Below are 20,692 nucleotides of genomic sequence, written 5' to 3'. Positions count from 1 at the left end.
AAGCATTGTTGCACTATGTTTTCCACTTCAGTAGGAGGCCTTTCATGTGTCAGCGTTGCTTCGGTGTCTGTTTGTGGGCATGCACAAACCTTTGTGGGTGTTTTTGCGATTTGACATCAGCCTGGAAGAGCAAGCTAGCCCCCCACCCCTTCCTTATTGGAAGAGGAGTTGAATTGTTTTCATGGTTCTTGGGTTTATTAGACTGTAAGGGCTATGTTGGTTTAATTTCATCACCTGGACAATTTCGTAAAGGTGTCCAACTTCCATGATTGACGGCATAAAGAAAAGAGATGAAGATTTTGGAGTTATCAATGCCTGCACCAGTTGACTGAAAGATTAAGATTGTTGAACAACTGAAGGTGGTGCTGATCGCTTCGGTCTTTAAGGTTGGACCATTAGTCCAGTTGGGTCTAATCCGTCGTTTGCAATTTGAAAATTAATGATTTCAACTAGATTTAGTTTGATTTAGTTTGTGAGTTTGATTTTTAAAGCATCATAGCATCTTGTGCTTCATAAGGCCCAACTAGCCAACATTGTGATTCCACGGATTGCAACCGCAGTCATACCCATTACTGATGGTTGGACTTAGGGAGAGAATACTACATTGTCAGATTTAACCTAGAAGTGCTCATTTTATATGTACGGCCAAACACACCGTTTAAAGTTGACATGTCATCGCCAGAAACTCTGTGCTCATTAGCAGCTATTGCTGAAACAAAATGTAAAAGTCAGACTATGGCAATGCCAAAAATAAGGTAAGTTTGGAATAATGCGGCAACAAAACTGGGGAAAAACAAACCGTCAAGAGTTACCACTTGAAGTTCTGAAAAAGGGAAAGGAAGAGAAGAATACATAAAAATGGCCAATTTTGACTACAGAAGGGTATTAGGGCAATGTGGACACTGGCAGGCCACACTACACATGGTTGACGTGGACCACCCATTAGGCTTGGCTGAGTGCCTGGGCTGCCTTCTATTAACCTGCTAAACACAGTGCCTACATCAAGGCATAAACAGACAAAAATCCTGTGTGACAATACCGATGCATGACCAAAATATCCTAAGCGTATTACAACAACAAAGCAAAACATTTCAGATTAGTTTTTTTTTTTTAGGTTTCCCCACACCTTTAATGACTTATTTAGTGTTTTGTGAATGCTAAAGCTCAGCAAAGTTCCACAGACCAAAATCCACTCCAAAAAGTTATCCTTTGATCATGACCCGTCTGAAACCCTTTAGATCAGCTGCACAACAAACCAGAGCAGAAAAGGTTGTTTCAGGGAGCAGACAGACAGACGGGAGGTAAAACAAAGTAGGCAGAAAAATTACAAGGCATGATGCAACAATGTACAATGAGAGACAATCTGATTAAGCCTTTTCTGGTCAACTCTAAAATAAAGGTTCACTCTGCTCTTTCATAAAGGTTTAGGTCATGGCATGTTGGCTTTGTTGCGATCCTAATCTCAACAAAGACTAAAAGATTTTTCAAATGACAGAAAAAAAAAAAAACTACAAGCATCAGATGTGCTTTGTAGAGTTGGCAAACCATGAATTTAAGATGAAAGAATTGCAGTTTTTGAGATATATGTGGAAAAACCTGCAATAGCAAAATGCCCCATAAAATCCATCAAATTCCACAGTGTTTGTTTTAAAAACCAGAAGAATATCTGGAATTAGCTCCCTCAAGGTTTCCTCTGGAATGTGAGTTTGACTGCAGAGTAACGTAGAGGTGTAAAATGACACATACATCACATGACGATACAAGACACTGGACTCACAAAATCCTAAAAAAAATTATAATCTAATGGACTAGAGGTTTCACAGATCAAACTTATGTTTGAAAGACTCTAAAATCATTGTAAAATTTTTAGGTCCAGGTTTATACGTGTAGATTTAATTCTAGCTAGTACAGAATGTTAGTGTTAGGTCATTTTGTGCAAGTTCATTGGCTAAAATAGGGCTGAAGACTTCAGCTGGCGCACACTGACATGTAGCAGAGGATGAAGCTGGAATCAAAAAATACTTTTTTTTTTTTCAGTTACAAGACTCGTCTTCATCTGAGTGACCGAGAGTTGACCCACAAAAGGTCACTGCCAACTAAATTAGCTCTTCACAGACTGCTGCATTCAAGCATAATCATCATTAGGATTGGGCAGGAAGGTAGAGATAGGCCTGTCGAAATGAACAATAAATAAATTAATTGCATGATAAATTACAGCAAACTTGATCACTTCTATTTGTATAATTTATCGTTGACAAAATTCTTCAGTCTGGTGTTTTGGTCTTTTTGTGAAGGGCAATTTAGTTTGCTTAGACTTCATAATTCAGTTGTTTTTCCTGTTGTTTTTGTTCGTTTATTTTGGATATTTAAAATGTCTTCCAGTTTCAGTGTTTAAGGAGTTTTATGATATTTGTGCTAACGTATGATATTAAACGTGCATTTTTAATAATCGCCGTATTGGTCATGGACTACAACTTGACATCAAGTAAAGCTGAGGCAGCAGTCACTTAAATCCAAAGTTCTTGGTCAATTTTGGGAGAAAATAAAATGCAGCAAAAATCAGAAAGAAATGTGGGAATCTAGATTATTTTTTGTAAATTTTGTGTCAACTTTAAATGAGTTTTTCAGATTTGTTGAAAAAGTGGAGGGACTTACTCATGTAATGTGGAGTCTAGAGAATCACATAAAATGCCACGGTGGGCCACATTTGGCCCACGGGCCTTGGGTTTGACACCCACTTGTAAACCAATGATCCAATGTGAACATGGCCTCTCATTCGCCATCACAAAATGCCTCAACGTCCGTTTCAAAAAATTAGATTTTTTTTTTTAAATTATGAATTTCCTAATCACATTTCTGTTAAGAAAGAGAAACAGTAGCTTGACCCCCTCTGACCTCTTTCTGTAACTTTGCTAACATTAGCTAATCAAATTAGCTAATCAAATGAGGCATCACTTTTATAATTCTGTTTTCTACATGATCTGTGACAATCCTCATATAAAGAACAAGTGCTGCTTCACTGTTGTCACCCATATGTAACAACTACACTCAGGTAATGTACTTTAACTTGCCGGCATGCAGCAGTCATTAACATAGCAAAAGGAAACTTTGTTTTCTTCTATTTTTGTTGTTGTAGCATTTCAAACTCACTAATGAACTAAATTAAATCTCATATTAGACAACAAACATAGACCTCAGATACTTGTGTGACATTTTTGTGCTATAAAAATGGGAAAATCAGGTAATAAGATTTGATCAAATCAAGAAAACTTAAAAAAAAAAAAAACACACCGTTATTGACTTCAAATTTTACAATAAAATATAATACTTGTATGGAAAACAAAATGAAGGTGCTCACTTTGTTTATTTACCCTCAAAGTTCTTGCACCAACACAATCTGATAATCTCATGTTATCTAAGTCACTAATAGGATTAGACACAATAAACCCCCTAAATACCTCAAATTCAAGTTTTAAGTGTTAGACATTTCTCCTGGCTAACTACACACTCACGCACACACACCACCACCTGTCCAGCATACCCCTGTCCTCTACCTAAACCAATTGTTCCTGCTGCAGCTCAGATCAAGAGATCAGGAGCAGAACTTTGACTATTTCTGGTTAAAACATATCATAATCCTTCGAGGTGGTACAAATTGCGGTGGGGTGGGGGTTGTTAGGGCTCGGGGGAATTCAAGCCCACCAAGAAAGCTATTCACAGCTTTCAGAGACATGAAGAGACCTCCGGGTAAGACATTGCGAAGTGCTGGTATGGGAAAGGGTGGGACACCTCTGGGAAGAACGGTGATTAGACAAGAAACGCCATCAGCTATAACTCCAGTACTTCATTACTTGAGGCAGCAGGTTTTAAACTATTGAATAATGTGTTTCTAATGCCAAAGTTAATAATATATATATATATATATATATATATATATATACATATACATATATAACAGATATGCTTGGGCTGGTATGAGATTCACATTGAATTTTTCCGTTCTTTATAGAATAATCCAAGTATAACAAGCTAACAGAAGATGGTTGACTAGTCAGGCTGTCTGCTAAGGTAGCGAGCCAATAGCTGGTTGCTTAACAGACATGCTACTCATCTCTTACTAGCAGTTGTCACGGTTTGTAGTTGTGAAGGACCCAAACTCAGACAGGAAGTAGACATGATTGAATTTTAACATGAGATCAACAGAATGAAGATAAAATTAGAGCAACAGAAGCATAACACATTAGACAAAGATACATAGAAGAATCAAATATAATAGAATAGTCTAATATAATAGAATAGAAATACCCATCGATGTCGAATATATCAAGTGACATATCAGGGTTGTTCTTTATCATTTTACTAATGTTGATGTTACTGCCACCCGGTGCTCAAAGTAGGAATATTAGCTTTTTTTGTTGAAAATTTTGCTGAATGAGTGTGTGTTTTTTTTTTTTTTGAAAGAATGAAATAAATAATATCTGAAGTAGTTTTTGTTGAGGCCTTGAAAGGAGATTTGTAAAACGCGTTTCATAGAGCAGATTTTCAAAACTTGAAATTCGGTGAATCCATGTAAACCTGAAAACAGGAACAAATGGAGACGCCTACAAAAGTATTTTGAAACTTCACAAATGTGTTGCGAAAGGTGCAAAGACTTTCCATGATGCTGCACAATGTCAAGAAACTTACCCTACTGTCAATTTTGGAAAAATATATAGTCATTTTCTTTTTCTTAGAATTTTGTGTTGTTTTTTTTGTGAGACAAGCAGTTGTTTTATACATTTCATATCTCACATTAATGATGTAGTACGACGAGTTATAGCCTCCGTTTTGTAGATGTGCATAGAATATAAAGATAATGTTTAAAATGATTTCATAATTGATTTTAACTTCATAAAGGGTTATGCTGTGTGCATGCAGGTGACAGATGCAAAAATGTTTTATTTAGTAAGAAGTCTGTGCTAAAGTGGACAGGGCCTTGACTGAAGCAAATTCACTTAAAACAGCCCTTCATCCAGTCAACTTTGGGCCCGCACATACTCTGTAACCTTTATAAGATTAATGCAATGGATTGAGCCGATGTCTGCCAAAATTCCATTCCTATTTAAACCTGCAGGCCCATACCAACAGCCTAATCCTATTAGACCCAATTGAGTGAAGTCGACAGTCTTTTTCAGTTAAACCAAGTTCATGCACTAATAGGATTCAAAAGGGGGCAAAAGAGGTACTATGTGTGGAAAGTAGTAGAATTACTACAGGCAGTGTGCATCAGGGAGCTAGTAAAGAGGGCCTGGGCTAAATGTTTGTACCGCCACAAGTGTCCTGCTGTGTTCGGGACGCATGTTTAAGGAAAATGGAGAGGATCTGCTGCAGGACTCAAGGAAGGTGAACTTAAGACTTAAACACGATCGGAAACATCGCTACTATTTTCAAAAACAGTATTTCTGGAGTATTTTTGTGCTTTTTCCATGTTCCCTGCATTGCCTACTTTTTAAGATGAAATGTGAAAAGAATCCTAAAGGGAAGGAAAAAGCCTTGGTAAATTGCAACAGGAAACAAATAATCTATGTGGTTCAAAATCTGATACAGAAACTGACCTTAATTTATCCGCATTTTGTCAACATCAGCACATGTGGTCAATTCAGCAAAGGAACATATTACATTGAGTCTTAATTTCAATAAATTTCAATTTATTTACTGAATAATTTACTCTTTTTTTGAGTGAAAAGTCATTATTTTTAAAGATTAGATCCAGATTTATTTATTTATTTTTAGTTCTGCGGTTATTTAAGGACCGGAAACGAAGAAACATCCAAAACAATATTATGCAATTTAGTTAAAAGAAACTTCCTCTTACTTATTATGGGACAAACAAGAACACTAGACTGACACTTTCAGTTTCATCTCTGCCATACTGACTTTAAATCAAGCAAAAACATCCCGCAAAGATATGATCAAGACTGAAAAGTCCCCAAGTTGCTCCTTAGGATTTATAAAGCTTATCAGTTCCTTCAATTTCTTTGACTTGTTTGCTTCTGCTTTGTTAGTGCCCCCTTTTCCCAATTCCTCCCTTCTGCCCTCTGTCCCTGTTAAAAGCCAAGATGAGGAACCATGATAGGCGAAACTTCACAAGCAACAAATTAAGGAGGTCAGAATAGGACACCTTGTTTAGCAGCGGTGTCTGCAACAGAGAAATGGCCCGAGGATCTTTCCTTTCAGGGCTGACCGTAGCCAGAGGTGCTGCGTGGGACTCCCCCTTTGAAGAAAGCACATCCAAAGAGACTGGAGACACAAGGCCGGCGCAGGCTTTCAGTTTGTCTTGCATGTCTGCATTTCTTGAAGAACAAAAGCAGGCAGTAAAGAATCACGAGGACCTAGGATTTGGCAATTAAAAAGGATGCCACATTTTGACTAGCAGCACCATGTTAAAATTAATCATTTTAATGCAAGACAGCATTAACGTCTTTCTGGATTTAGGGCTTCACGTTTAGCTTTAACATTAGACAAAATAAAGTGATTTCACCCTTCAAATGACAATTTCGAAACTTTAAAAATACAATTTTTATTATTGCACGTGTCAACCAGGTTATCCTACTATACTGTGAACAATGTGATATACTTAAAATTACTGTGTATTCAGACTTTGTCAAAATGAAACATTTTGCTTGCGAATACAATAATTCATATCTAGTTCCAAACATGTTTTGTATTTGAATCCCAAAAGGAAACAAAACGTATGAACTCAAAGTTCATCTGAATCAGAACCTAAATACTGGTGTTTTATTTATTTCTAAACTTCTTATATTCTTTTGTCTCTTCTGAGTTTTCATTTATTTTATTTTATTTTTTTTTTTGGAACATATTTCGCCTCTAAAGGAAGAATTATGCCATAAGAATCCTGATGAAATTACTCTTCTCACATGCAGAATTTGTAAAATCAAGAAAGATCAGATCAAGCTTAACTCAATCACGGTAACTTTATCTGCACACAACACACGTGATTTTTGTTGGAAAAAAAAATAATCACTTGTTGCATCCCTTTGGCTCGTCTTCATCAGGGCTAATTTTCACTACTGCTCTTATCAGTGGACCTATGAAAAGGCCTGAGTGAATCATATCAACCAATTAATATCCAGGGAGAAGAAGAAAGCCTGCTTTGTGAAAGGGACGAGTTGATGTTTTGGGACAAATCAGCAAGTTCCCTTCCTCTGCCAAATCCTAAATACGACAAGTGAATTTCCCTCCTCAAGTCAAACTTGAGAAGTAAAATGGCTGAAAAAAAAAAAAACCTAAAAACTTGAAAGAACAACCAATGATAATGTAATAAACGGCTGGAGATCAACCTGACAAGACCTCGACTCGCCACCTGAAAAGCTAAAATACACAAATTCAACGTGTTTGTGAGTGTGCGCCAGAAACTGAGCTGTACACTGAGCAGAAACGACAGGAAGGAGGGGGGAAAGAAGAATGCAATCATATAACAGAGAGAAGGAGGAGGGTAAGAGAGAAAAAAAAATCAAAGAATTGGAATAATTGGCATAATTCAAGGTGGCTGGGCACAGTCGGGGGGAGTGTCAGCGTTTGGGCGAATCTTTTGCCATCCTCAAAGAGAGACGCTCTGCACAATTATCCACACGAACTCTGACCCTGCTCAGAATAATTAATGAATAACAGAGGGGATAAAGACAAAAGGCGCAGAGCAGTCTGCCTGAGTGGTGAGCGAGGGTAATACATCAAAGAATGCTGTTAATTGGCCCTGTGGCTTTCATTCCTTGCCCTATTTCTTTCAATTCATTGACTCAAAATAATGGGTTCAGGTTCATTATCAACAGGTCGTAAGCCCCTGGGAGTGCCAAAATTCAACAGGAGAGTCAGAAGTGTGTGTGAGCAAAGGGTGCCAGCCCATGTGTACAAAATGTGTGTGAAATAGCGTATCTTTTGCCGGCTCGGCTGCCCCCCTTACCCCACACCCAAGATCCAAAAGCCCTGACAGCAGCGATTCCACCCGGGGAAAACTAACAGTTGTGTAACTGCGCTGTGAGGAGAGCACCGGGTAGTGATTTTGTTTTTCCTCCTTTCCCAATTTATTTGTCTGCCACACGAGAGCCGAGAAGTGCGTGGTGGTGCTTTTTCCGAGAGCTCGCTGGTCGCGCGAGAGCTGCGACCGCCACGATGCTGGAGTATACCTGGTACGGACAGGTGAGTGGAAGCGGCGAAACACCTTTACCTGCGACTGTAAAAGCGGAGCGAAAAGCAGTCGGTCTCCTGACCTGTCTTGTCTCTGAATTTACTGCTGAGCAATCAGACGGTCAAATGGTGACGCGGCGGCGGCGTACCGCGACAGATTGGTGCATCCGTGGCGATCATCAAACCAGGATTGCCGTGTTAAAATCATGAGCCGTGCAAAATAAAAACCGAATCGATATCATGGATTGTCGCTCGACATTTCTGTTGCTTCTTAATCAAATTTGCAAACAATTGTCTTGCTTGTATTGCTGTGACCGTTTGGTTGTTTATAGCATAAGTGGCGACCTTGCATCACATAATTCTGAAGGAAGCTTAATAACTGGATTATATGTTGCAAAAAAAAAAAAAAGAAGAAGATATTAGTGGCTGAAAAATGTGAATCTGATTCACTTTAATCCTTTACTTTAATACTTTATTCATGAACTTTACAAATACTGGCATGAATCAAAAATGAAACAAATCACATTACTTCGTTTCGAGATTTGGAAAAACCTGTGGGAAGCGATACATTTAGTGGTTTACTGCGAGTTATTCATTGTTCATTAAGTCCATGTCACAAGCGTAATTCAAAAAAAAAATAATTCTTGATCTGTTTGAGAACTTGAGCAGAACTACACCCACTCGCACAATGAGATAAAACATGAAAGAGTGCAGAAAAAGCAAGAGAGAGCTAACTCAATCACTGTAACTCAGTCTGCCCGCAACACGTGATTCTGGCAGAACAGACATTTCATCTTATTACACGCCGAAGCACTTCAGCCACATCCTCTTTGCTGACTCCACCGCAGTCTTCTCTCTATTATTAATCCTCTAATTTCTGCCCAAAACATTTCCCCTACCTGTGAGAACCACTTCAGCTGAAACACTTTTTTTTTTTAATACTCCTATTAATGGAACATTTTTGGCCTCAGGATTGCAAGGGTGTCGTCTGTCATTAGCGTTAGCTTTTTTAACAGGTGGCTCAGCAACGGAACGTTTCCATAAGAGGAACGCCGAACAGGAAGAGAGGGAGTGAGTTGGAAGGAAGGGAGATGGAGGGAGAAGTAAATGAACCAGATAAACGGAATATCTGCTGTAGTAGTTGTGCGAGTCCTGCTTCTAAGTTCAGTAAAGGTCTTTGTGCTGATCTCAAGTTAGTTTCTTAGGCAAACAGAGTGCCATCAGAAAAAAAGCTTAGAGCCTGCTCTATACAGTTGCATCCAAAAATAGGTTCTCATGACTATTTCGATTTCTGAGCCTTGCGACAGAGTTTTGTGTCCACACCAATGGATACTTTTCACGTTTTGTCAACGACAAATGTCAGTGTCTTTTGTTGGGATTTTGTGTGATAAACAAATGCAGACGTGTGCATAACTTTTGAAGGGAAAGGATAATTATCTTTATCCTTTCGCTTCAAAAGGATAAAGTGATTTTTAAAGTTTTTCCACCTGATTTCTTCTTATTATGCTCAGTGTGAAGTTGTAAAATTTTTACTATAACTGTTTCGTATGTTTGGAACCAGATGTGGCCTGCTGTGCCATTAATTTTCAACAGTCTTACTTATTTCTCCCCTACTGTAGAGAAAGCATGCTGTTGCTGCTGCCGGTAAAACTACCCATCATACCGTTTGTCAAAGATATCAGGACAGGAGTGTTGAAAAAAAGGGACTTTATAGGAGTTGCAGAAATTCATGGTTTAGGTGGAAAATCTGTCAGTTTCTTTTAAAGAGACCAAACCTGAACATGCAAACAATTTACAGTCTGACAGAGGAACATGGTGGTGGCAGCAACAAGCTGTGGGGATATTTTTCTTCAGCATGGATGGAAAAGATGTTGAAGAAAACTTGCTGAAGTTTGCAAAACACTGAGAACTGCAGCGTGACGACAACCCTGAACACACAGCCAGGGCTGCATGGGGCGGTTTGTAACTTTCCATGGGCTTATGATGTGCCGCCTACCTGTGGGTACAGTGACATAAAAGTGATCAGGAGTTCATAAATGATTTATTAACCATATTTCATGGTCACTTTCCGTTTTTCAGCGAGATTTGTCGTTGTGGAAACTTCACAGAAAGGTGTTTAAGCTTATAGATCAGTAAGTTATGCAAAACAGATTTCAGAAGGGGGCGACAGCGAGAGCAAAATCATGTACGGAGATGATTATTCTGTAGAGAGCATGATGCAAATACACAAGGATTTAATGTTTTTTTTTTTTTTTAATTTAACCACTTTGGCCTTACTTTCTTTGCAAAGTTGCAGCTCCGACTACAGGCGTGGCATAGTTCCTACCACGTTTCTGCATGCATTCTTTGCTTTCATGTGAAAGAAGAGATTTCTAGAAACAAAATGAAAATACCATCCACAAACAATTCAAAAGATATTTACAAGGGGAGAGTGCATTCAAGCTATTGTCTATGGGAACATTTTGTTGTTTCAATATCCTTATACTTTATGACATATAGCAACTAGTGGCTAAGGTATCAATAAGGCTACGTGGCCATCTTGGTTACTATATTTAAAATCTTTGCAGAAGGGAATTAAAATGTTTTTTTACATATACATATACATATATATATATTTATTAGAAGGTGTTCAGATGGATCAAGGAGAGATTTTTTTTTCTTAAGTATACTTTCTTGCAAACTATGGATTTTACTTAAAGTTTTGGTTTATGATTTAAATATTTTGTAGACGTATGTTTCCTTTGGTCGTCCGTAGAGTTCGCAGCATTCATGGAGTTAAACGCTTCAGTGTGTTTTTTCTCGCTCTCGCTCATTGCACAGGCAGGACCTCTGGATGATCGCTGTTAATTTTATGCCTCCTATTGAAATGTTTGAGAAGAATTTCACACTGACGAGCATGTCAGGGGAATCTGATATGCGATTGTGTCTGGAGTAGACAATTAATATAGTTCAGGTCACAGAATGTATCTGTGATTTTACAGAAATGTCACTTGACCTGCTGATGTTTTGTTGCTCATCTGACTACGTGACCGAGGCTGTGCTCTTATATGCATAATGCAGCAGATGAGTGAGATGCTAGTGATTAGAGCACAATGTAACGCCATGCATGAACTCAAGCACAGCTCATATGTGCGAATAAATTCTCAAAGCCCCAGATTTTCTTTTTTGTGTATTTCATGTGCAACAATAAACTCATGCTAAACTATATCAAGAAATGCTTTTAATTCTGACGCAGGTAATTTGATTAGTTGGACACAATACTGTTTTTTAAAGGAAAGTTGCTAAGTGATGCTGGGCACACATCTCGGGGGATTGGAGGAAGAGTCCAAAAGCTTCACACAAAAAAATGGACATATGCACAATTTGGACCAGAACATTTTTCTGTTTTGTTGTGTTATCTGGTTGGACTCAGCTCTATCTGACAGCATGTGCTTTTTGGGAATGAGTCATCATAAAGGACTTATTAACCAATCCAAAGCAGACTTGGGGTAACACCACAGAGTTATTAATAAGAGGAAAAAACACTTTTACACATATTTTGAACTAGACATAACAGTTTCACATTCTAGGTTTATCTTTTGAAATATTTTTAAGGTTTAAGTACAATCATGGACCATTTCAAAACTTGCTTAATTTCTAAATTAGCAAAATAAGATGATTCCATCACTGAAAATGTGACATATGGTCAGATTAAGACTAAACATTTTTTGCTTGTGAAAGTAAAAAAAAAAAAAAAAAAAAAAAAATCGAAAAAATTTTTTGGGGATTTTAGGATGGGGTCTGTGAGAACAGCAACTTCCTTTGATTTCCTCTAGGACATTTTGGAGTGACTTGAAGAGAAGCAGCTCAAATACACGGGAGGTTAAACGATGTTTAATTTTCATTAGACTGCTGGCAAATAGTTCAAATGGATGCAGAAGTTTGAGAACAGGAAAGGACTCATGGCCTTTATAACACTTGGAACAGACAGATGCTGAATTATGGAAGAAACAAATTTAACTCAGGCGCAGATAATTACTCAATTTAGTAAGTATTGGCAAGGAGCATGATAAAGAAATGGTAACTGGCAAAACCAATGATGATCAAATGATTACAATCAAATGGGAACAGGAAAATAAGAGCTTTTTTTTTTAAATTTGACTAATTTAGTAAATAAAAGAGGGAATTATTGGCATGCTCCGAGTTTTGTGGCCTCTGTGTAGGTGTCCATTACCTTTGAGGAACATTCATGAAAACTGGATCAGGTGTAACAGGAGAAAGATATTGCAGAAAGAGGTGTTTGCCTTTCAAACATTGATTAAAGGGTTGACATGCAGTGAAGTGTCCGATCTGAGCTGGATGCTGCTGGTTGCATTTTGCCCTTTCTTCTTCTTCTTCCTCACATGCTGGGAAGAGAAGCTCCCGGCACTCCTCCCCTCCATCTGAGCGGCTTGCTCGTTCAAATGGCAGGGGCACAAAGATAGCCAGACGAGTTGGACAAATGGATCTTTGTCCTCAGCACAAACCATATATTATTAGCTCGGGTAAGGTCAGGGTTGATTTAATTTTCTGCTTAGTTCTTATTAAACAGCTATTGCATTATTTAATTTCCAACAATCAAGTTAAGGAAAATGAGAAGGGTTGGGGTGGGGCTGTGGGTGGGAGCAGAGGGGGTTACTAATCATCATATGTCCACCGAAAGCTTTTGAACAGATCTACGTTCTTCCCTACGGTTCCATGTTAGGCTTCAAAAGGTGTGAGGAGTTACTGTGAAGAGCTTTAGCAGGCATTCATGGTCATTTTGGTAGAAGAGTAACCATGACTGTCAGATATGCTTGTCAGTTTGGCTTTTTTTTTTTTTTTTAACAAACTGCTGATCTTCTTGGACTTTCACACTTAACCATTTCTTAGATTTACAGAAAATGATCTAAAACAGAGAAAATATAGAGCGAGCCGTTTTCTGTGACGTGATATTGGAGGAGGATTGGGCATAAACATGAAAGCACAGGTCCAGCCATGACCTCTGTCAGGCATGAGGGGCTCCTTTGGTACCAACCTGTGTACTGTCGCAGACCATTACCATCCGTTTCTGTGAACCGATCTACTACAAACAGAGAAACGCACCGTGACACAAAAACTGAACTTGTTGGAAGTTGGTTTCTTGAGCATGACATCGAGTTCAACGTTACACTCAAATGCCCTTCCTTCTCAGTCCCCAGATTTCAATTCGAGCGGTTTTGAGATGTAGTGGGAGAAAAGATTTGTTGGAGCAATTTTGTGATACTATTAAGCTAATGTGGACTAAATCATTGAGGAATCTTTCAGACACAATGTTGAATGCATGCCAACAAGAATTCACCCACTTCTAAGGCCAAAATGAGGTACAACTCAGGACTAGTAAGTTGTGTAAGTGGTCGGTGAGTGTAGTCAGTATGTTCATACCATTATAACTTCTCTCCAGGGGTCATCTCTTTGTTCAAACACTGCAAAGACAAAGTCAAAGATAGTTTTGTGTGTTTTGTTTGCGTTTTTTTGCTTTTGCTTCCCACTCCCGAAGTGAGTATTGTGGCATTTTTCTTGCAGTTTTTTAATGTCGTTTGAATGGTTACATTTTCTTTAGCAGAGGTACAAATCATTTAAAAAATATGTGTCTATAGAACTGTAGTCAGGGCCTTCCTTGGCCTTGGAAAGTCTCTAATTCATGTTTTTTTACCGTTTTTCTTTCGTCCTGATCATTACCTTTGACATCTTTTTCCCTTTTTACAGAGAACCGTACAGATATCCGTGCATAGTTCTACTACGACTACAAATGTTAGGCCTCAGGCAATCAAATAAAATCTTGCATATCAGAAGATTATCAGAATTCAAATGTTTTTCCATCTAGCTGCTGCAATTGAGATGCTAGCCACAAAAGAAAGAATACAATCTAACAATAGATACAAAGGCCACGCAAATTGAACGACCAAACTGGACTACAAAACAAACCATTGTTTGTAGAATTAGGGCTTTCAAGTCTGATACCATCAAATGTCATAAGTGTCTAAATCTGCTTGATGTTACATCAGGCCTAAGTTTTCATACCAAGTACTAAACACTAAATAGATCTGTCCAGTAATTGGGTTAAACCTCTTCTCCAGTAATAAGTGTTTTTTCCTATAATCATTTTTACAATCATCTGGTTGATTGAGTAAACTAATTCAAAATTTTGTTTTTCAGAGAAATGGCAAACCGATCAACCGTTCATTCACCTGCATGCTAACCTTTCCTGCAGAGAGACACTTACACGTTGGTTTCAGTCATAATTTTTAGATACTACTTGTCCTTAAAGATATATATATATATATATATATATATATATATATATATATATATATATAATACAGAAATAAAAGATACTTTCAAGCCTTTACCCTCTTCTGACACATTGTAAAAGGTTTCTTTATCCTAGGCTTTTTACGAGTCCTTTAGCTTGCTGGGATGCAACTGTCTTGCAATCGATCATGTGCATAATTTTAATAAGACTCAATTGAAAAAGCGATAGTTGGAACTCTGTGGCTCCTTTTCACTGTCTGCCAAAGTGAGAGATTAAAGATAGTCCTTAGAGCAGCTTCTTGGCATCGTTTGGAGAAGCAATCCTAAACACTGTTTCGATTCACTGGACGGTGAGGGTCAAGGATGCCATTCTTATTTCCAAACTTCTAGAAAGGGATTTCTGTATAATTCCTATTAGATTTTGTGGTTTTGGTACTTTAAGATTTTAAGAATAAGCAAATAATTGATTATCTAATAATCAAACCATAACAGTCTACTAAAACCACAATAAGAAACTTAATAAATCATAGCAAAATGTTCTGTACCATATCAGTCTCAGGAGATGACTGAGGGATGAAGAGATGCTGATGTCTGGTTCTTTAGGTTCTAACTGGGTCTTCAGTGTTCCTCTCCTGATCCATTCTGTCTGACATCATGCAGCACTGCACACCGCGGCAGGATGAACACATTTGTTTTAATTGCCTGTATTCATCTTCACTAACATGTTCAGCCTGGGATTTGAGTCTTCCCTCTCACGTCCGTATTGTTACGAAAGGTTTTGGTTCTAAGGACTGTGGAGAATCGGGTTGAGGATGTTTTAAAAAGACGCGGTCGATAGCAGCTCACCGCAGCTGCGTAGTGTCCGTCTCTAGGCAACCACAAGAGCATCGGTCCATAGGGTCCTTTAACTCACACCACAACGATTTAGCTGATCTTAATATATCCTGTGTTTTGTTTTGGTCATTATTGTTGCAATTAGTCTTGATGGGTGATAGGCCATTTATAGAAATATGGAACAAATCGCATCCCGTATCGGTTCAATACGGGACGCAACATTTAACAGCCAAATACGGGACGATTCCGTATTTTAAGGGATGGGTTGCAACCCTAGGCACAACTGGGCGCAGAAGAACTTGAGCTTTGCTATGTCCCTGTGAAGTGGTGAGCATCTGTAAAAACAATGCATGCATGTGTGCAGAAAATCTGCAGAGTTTCAGGTGTTCTTGTGAACAAGCTCCTCTCTTCAGAGCACTGAAAAAGAATAATGTGCTCTAATGGACTTAGCAGCAAAAATCATATTATTCCATTTTGACTAATTGCATCTCCTCTGTACTGACAGAGGGGCAGAGTGCAGCACATCTGCCTTGTTCTCTTCTCCGTATCCCATCGTTTCGAGCATTCTCTGTTAACTTTGTGTGACAGTAGTCACTGGAACAAAGGGAAAGTAACTGAGCAAATCTTACGGTCATCTTTAATTACTGTAAGGCGCAATTAAAGATAGGTTTAGTTAAAATTAATGTACCTTATTCTTTATTCTTCTGGATATATATCCATCCCTGAGGACTTTAGTGGACATTTTTATCTGCTGAAGGGCATCTGTGTTGATTTTTCCAGAGGCACCATTATCCTGGTCTGGTCAGACCCAGTGCTAAACTGTTTCCAGTTATATGGCAGAGGTCCCCAGATTTTTATTTAACATGTCCTTGTTATCTGACGCCATGCACTCCAACAAGGTTTCTAAGGCCATTGGAAGAGAAACATACCCTTTGTGTCCCATATTATCCACCACACTTAATGGTGAGCTTTGCCAGCTAATCATTCCTTGAATCATTCCAGACCCACCTGAAGCATTTTCTTAAAATTATTTTTTCTGCTTCATCTTAGACTTAAATGATCAAAGAACGGGTCTGCATGTAGATGCTACTAATAGTTTCAATGGAGACTCGACTCCAAGATGACAGTAGAGCTTCTGCAGAGGCTGTACTGGCTTAATATTACCCTGATTTGTCACAGTTCTATACTTGCTATAAACTATGATTGAATTGTTAAAAACGTACTTTCTGGAAGACCACCTTGAATAAACGTACAGAAAAGTTAACTTTTTCATAGAAAACGTGTAAAGGTATTTAAGCAACAGCTCTTCTTTATCTTTTGTCAAAAGAAATGCTTGAGCTTGACATATTAAAGACCTAAAGTCTTACAGTATGTGTTTTTTGCAATAAATGTGTACATGAAAGCAAAGGATAAAACGCGTTCACAACCAAACGAGTGTACCTTTGAGTCACGCTACAGCAAGCAGGCTGATTTTGAATCTTAATTATTTTCACAACACCACTGAAAACCATTTTCATAGATTCAATATTTCATCAAGGTAACGGGAGCACACCAACCCGCACGCCAACACACACAATTCCGTGTGTAATCCAGTTAAAATAGCAGTAATATTTAATTTATATGAGGAATCATTAAAAGTGCAGTGGAGCTGTGTCCATTATGCATTCCTTTTCTAGCAGGATAAAACAGCCCTCAGATGTTGGCGCTGCACTTTGAAGTGTTGTCTCAGAAGCAGGCCAGCTCTTACAGGAAGTCCCTGATGTTTAAAACATGCCGAGCAGGGGGACTAACAAAGGTGAGCAACTTGTGGCTAGCCCCCAAGATGGGCCAAAAATGGCCAGCCAGGAATTTGGATAGATCTGCCAGACTGTACACAAAGAGGATATCAAATAAACAAAAAAAGTAGACAAATACACACATGGGCAAAAGAGAGGGGAAGAAAAAAAAACAAAAAAAACAATGCAGTACAGCTTCTGTTGTGTGCGGGCATCAACAGAGCTGATTTATATGAATCATCAATAATGAAAAGCCGAGCGTGTGTGAAATTACGGTGAAATAATTTGGACGCGGCTGCATAAATAATGCTGAAGTCTCACTTAGCCTAGCAAAGACGACTAAATATACAGTTGCATCAAGACAGGCATTCTCTGTGTAATCAAATCACCGTCCACAAGCACGCCCAGGACAAACTGCAATTTAACAGCAGAAAGGCGACTTCCTCTAAAACACCAGTTTAGATTCAACTGAATCATTTTGATGCAGTTTGCTCTCACTGCATTCGGTGTCCTCAAGTTAATACTGATGGTTTTATCACGGAGTATCGCAAAAATATGGAATGCCCAGATACCATTTGCAGTAATAACTGAGACAGAAATGCCTTTTAGGTGTGGATATTCCTTTCCGTGAATGGATGCACCCTTGGAGTACAGTAGAGGGGCCAACTAAACAATAGCACAGCTCTCGGGTTCTGTTCTTGCTGAAAGGCTACAGTGCAGTTCTATTTTTCTGAACCCATAATTCAGAACAAAATGAGTAGATAGTAGGATTTTTCACATTTTGTCTTCATTAATCAGTAACAATTACAGAAAAGGAAGTTGTAAGCCGTTGAACAACAATATCATTTTACAGTCAGAATCCAAATTCATTGTGCAGAAGGACCAAATTGCTGTATGAAATGCATATAAATGTTTTACAATATTACAAATGCCAACATGAAGACACAAAAATATCAACTTGCCTATTATGAATTGGCAGGATTGTGCAAAAGTATGCAGATGACCGTGTGCTAGTCCACCATGGACCCATGTAAGATCAGACCATTACATGGGACCAAGAAGTCATTAATCAGATAAACTTGTCATTTTTTTCAATTTGTGCTGCAGGAAAATATTAGATTTTTTTTTTTTTTTTTTAAAGGAGAATTACTTGGTTTCTCAAAAGTCTTCCCATTGGGTATGTTTTTTTTAATCAGTGCCTAGCATTTATTTCCATATTATACTTTGATAATGTTGAGCATGCAGATGATCTTGTGCTATTCTTCCCAAATGAGACCATCTGATACCTGAAGCACTTCATGGAAACTAAGTACTCCACTTGACAAACGTTGTTAAAAGTTACTGCAGGCCTGAAACACTGGAACACATGCATGAAAACAGTTTAAGTAACATCCAGCAGGTCACAAAATCATCAGGCATTTTAAAAAATGTAATGTTTGAATACTTCCATAACGTCCTATCTTTTCAACTGCTGATGTAGTAGAAAAAAATTGGAATAAAAAAAGAATTCATGTTGCTCCCTCATCTTTTCCTGGACAGATATGTATTGGCGCAGGTTATTTGAGCGTATACAGATTTCCAAATTGTATTTCTCCAGTTGCAACTGTAACTGCTGTGGTTCAATGGCTATCCAAAGGAAGTCAGTGTCATGGAGATAACCCGGGAAAAAGTGCTGAGATGGACTTGATGTTCTGCAGACCGGAAAGCAGAGCTATCCACAAGCAGGAACCCGCATTCTGTTAACTCACTTTACTTTCACACATGCACATTCTTCAACCAGCAAAGCCACAATCAGTACTTTTTTTTTTTTTTTTTGCCTCTGTAAGGGCTTTTTCGGCCCAAAAAACACACAGGCAGGGACAGGAAGAGGCTCCTAAACAAGCTGATGTGTCATGCCTTCCTTTCCGATATTTCTGCAAAAGCTCAGGAAGGAGGCCGCCGCACCTCTCTGTTTCTTCCCCTTCTAGTCCACATGTGCAAAACAGAGCTGTGGCATCGACGGTTTGCTCCCCTGCACAAATCCGCAGCCTCTCTGGTGGGAGTCGCTGCCACTTTGGAGAGTCATGAGCCGCTGCTGTGTGGTCCAAGTGATCACCTTGACAGATATCCAGCTTCTACAGGTAGGGACAAATGAGCTAGATTCTGTCCAGGGAGTTAAATTGCCACATCACAAGTTGGTGTGTGGTAGGTTTTGGAATGAATGATATTTTTCTTTATTTTTTTTGATTGACATGCATTTGTAGGAAAAAGAAAAAAAAACTGAACCGTCACCGTGGAATGCAAATTTTGCTAAGAGATCCCTTTCCCACTCTTATCGGGTGTGTGTGGTTACAGATATTTACTGGTAAACACGCTCAGCAAAAACACAGAAAGCATGACTGACGAGCCTTTTTGTTTTTTGTTCCACTTTCATTCATTTTAGATAGAAAGATCACTGAACGGTGCCTAAATGTTTTCTGCAAAAATGCCATAAATCAACCCGGGTGGAGAAATGAGTCCAAACCCCTCAACTCGGTTTGTCCACAATTTGTACAGCTAACTAACGTCACCATCACCCAAAGTTTCATAAGGTGTTGGATTTTTCTGAAGTGAAAGGAGAACTTGGGCAAGACTGAAACTGGGTTTGGCAAGAGCGTTTCAATTAGAAGAGAGGGTTTGAGCGCAACAGTTATGAAAACCTTTTCAAGTGCAGGATTTCTGAGCAGACTTTGAGAAATGCAACCTTTAACTTTGAGGTAAATCACACAACGATCACTTGTATGCATGTTTCAGATGTTGCATATTATTATTTTTTATTTTCAACGTGGTGTACTTTTTAACTGCTGCTGTGATTTATAGCTGACGTCGGGTTTGATTGCTTGCATGAATCGATTCAGAACTGCTAAAATCAATTCAGACATTTGCTTAGGTGTTCAAATGTCTCCAACATAGTAGAAAGACGCAACTGATTTCTTCATGACTTGCAGGTTTTACAGGTTAAGCTTAAAACTGCAAAGTGACAAAAAACAAACAAAACAAACAGACTCTGCTAAAATACATTAAAACTTATTTGCACTGAAATAGTTGCATGCCAGCTGTAATAGAGGTAATGTGTGCAAACTGAAAGTGAACCTGTGACCTCTGTCCTGCCTGTAATTGCAAAACAATGCCTCGGCTGTTGGAGCAGGTGCTGGTGTCTGTACTCCCAAAAGAGTAAGTAAAACGGAATGGTCCGAAACACCCGCGACAATCCCCAAACTTGAACCTCGATCGATTAGATTCTTATCTCGTCCCTCTTCCTCTTGTGCGTTGGCAGGCACTGATAATTCTTCCCCAGCATGTCCGACTTCACACTTGCACAGGCCTGCCATTGTCACAGCCGGCCTTGGTGACTGAACGGCCATTGCTGCTCGAATCTAATCAGATTCTCCCCTTTAAGTGGATAACAAGCGTGTCTCCGGAATGTACAGTAGTGCGAGGGCTGAAGTGAAACCGGGACAATCCGCCGTCACACACAGCAGATCCGGTGTGTGGAGGCCTTGGCGTCTCTCCTGCTATCCGTTGCGGGGGGGGGGGGGGTTGTTGATTGGCTAAAAATTCCCTACTTGTTTAACCGGGAAAAAACCTTA

General features: G+C 38.8%; 1 protein-coding gene across 2 annotated transcripts in view; it reads left to right on the top strand.

Annotated features, from left to right (window-relative positions):
• The first annotated feature begins 7,974 nt into the window (after positions 1 to 7,974).
• Positions 7,975 to 20,692, top strand: part of tfec (transcription factor EC) — a 28,694-nt gene continuing 15,976 nt past the window's right edge. The window contains exon 1 of one of the 2 annotated variants that reach the window (XM_015045605.1): positions 7,975 to 8,196. In XM_015045605.1, coding sequence (XP_014901091.1) covers positions 8,170 to 8,196 — 27 coding nt within the window. In that variant the 5' untranslated portion in view covers positions 7,975 to 8,169. Of the gene's footprint in view, positions 8,197 to 18,764; positions 19,205 to 20,692 lie in introns of those variants that run through there. The other variant, XM_015045604.1, reaches the window with a different exon arrangement.

Source organism: Poecilia latipinna, unplaced genomic scaffold, assembly GCF_001443285.1.
Source record: "Poecilia latipinna isolate Pla-1442-1.1 unplaced genomic scaffold, P_latipinna-1.0 Scaffold735, whole genome shotgun sequence".
NCBI lineage: Eukaryota > Metazoa > Chordata > Actinopteri > Cyprinodontiformes > Poeciliidae > Poecilia > Poecilia latipinna.
Note: the sequence above shows the minus strand (reverse complement) of the source record. Positions and strands in the feature narration are given on the sequence as shown.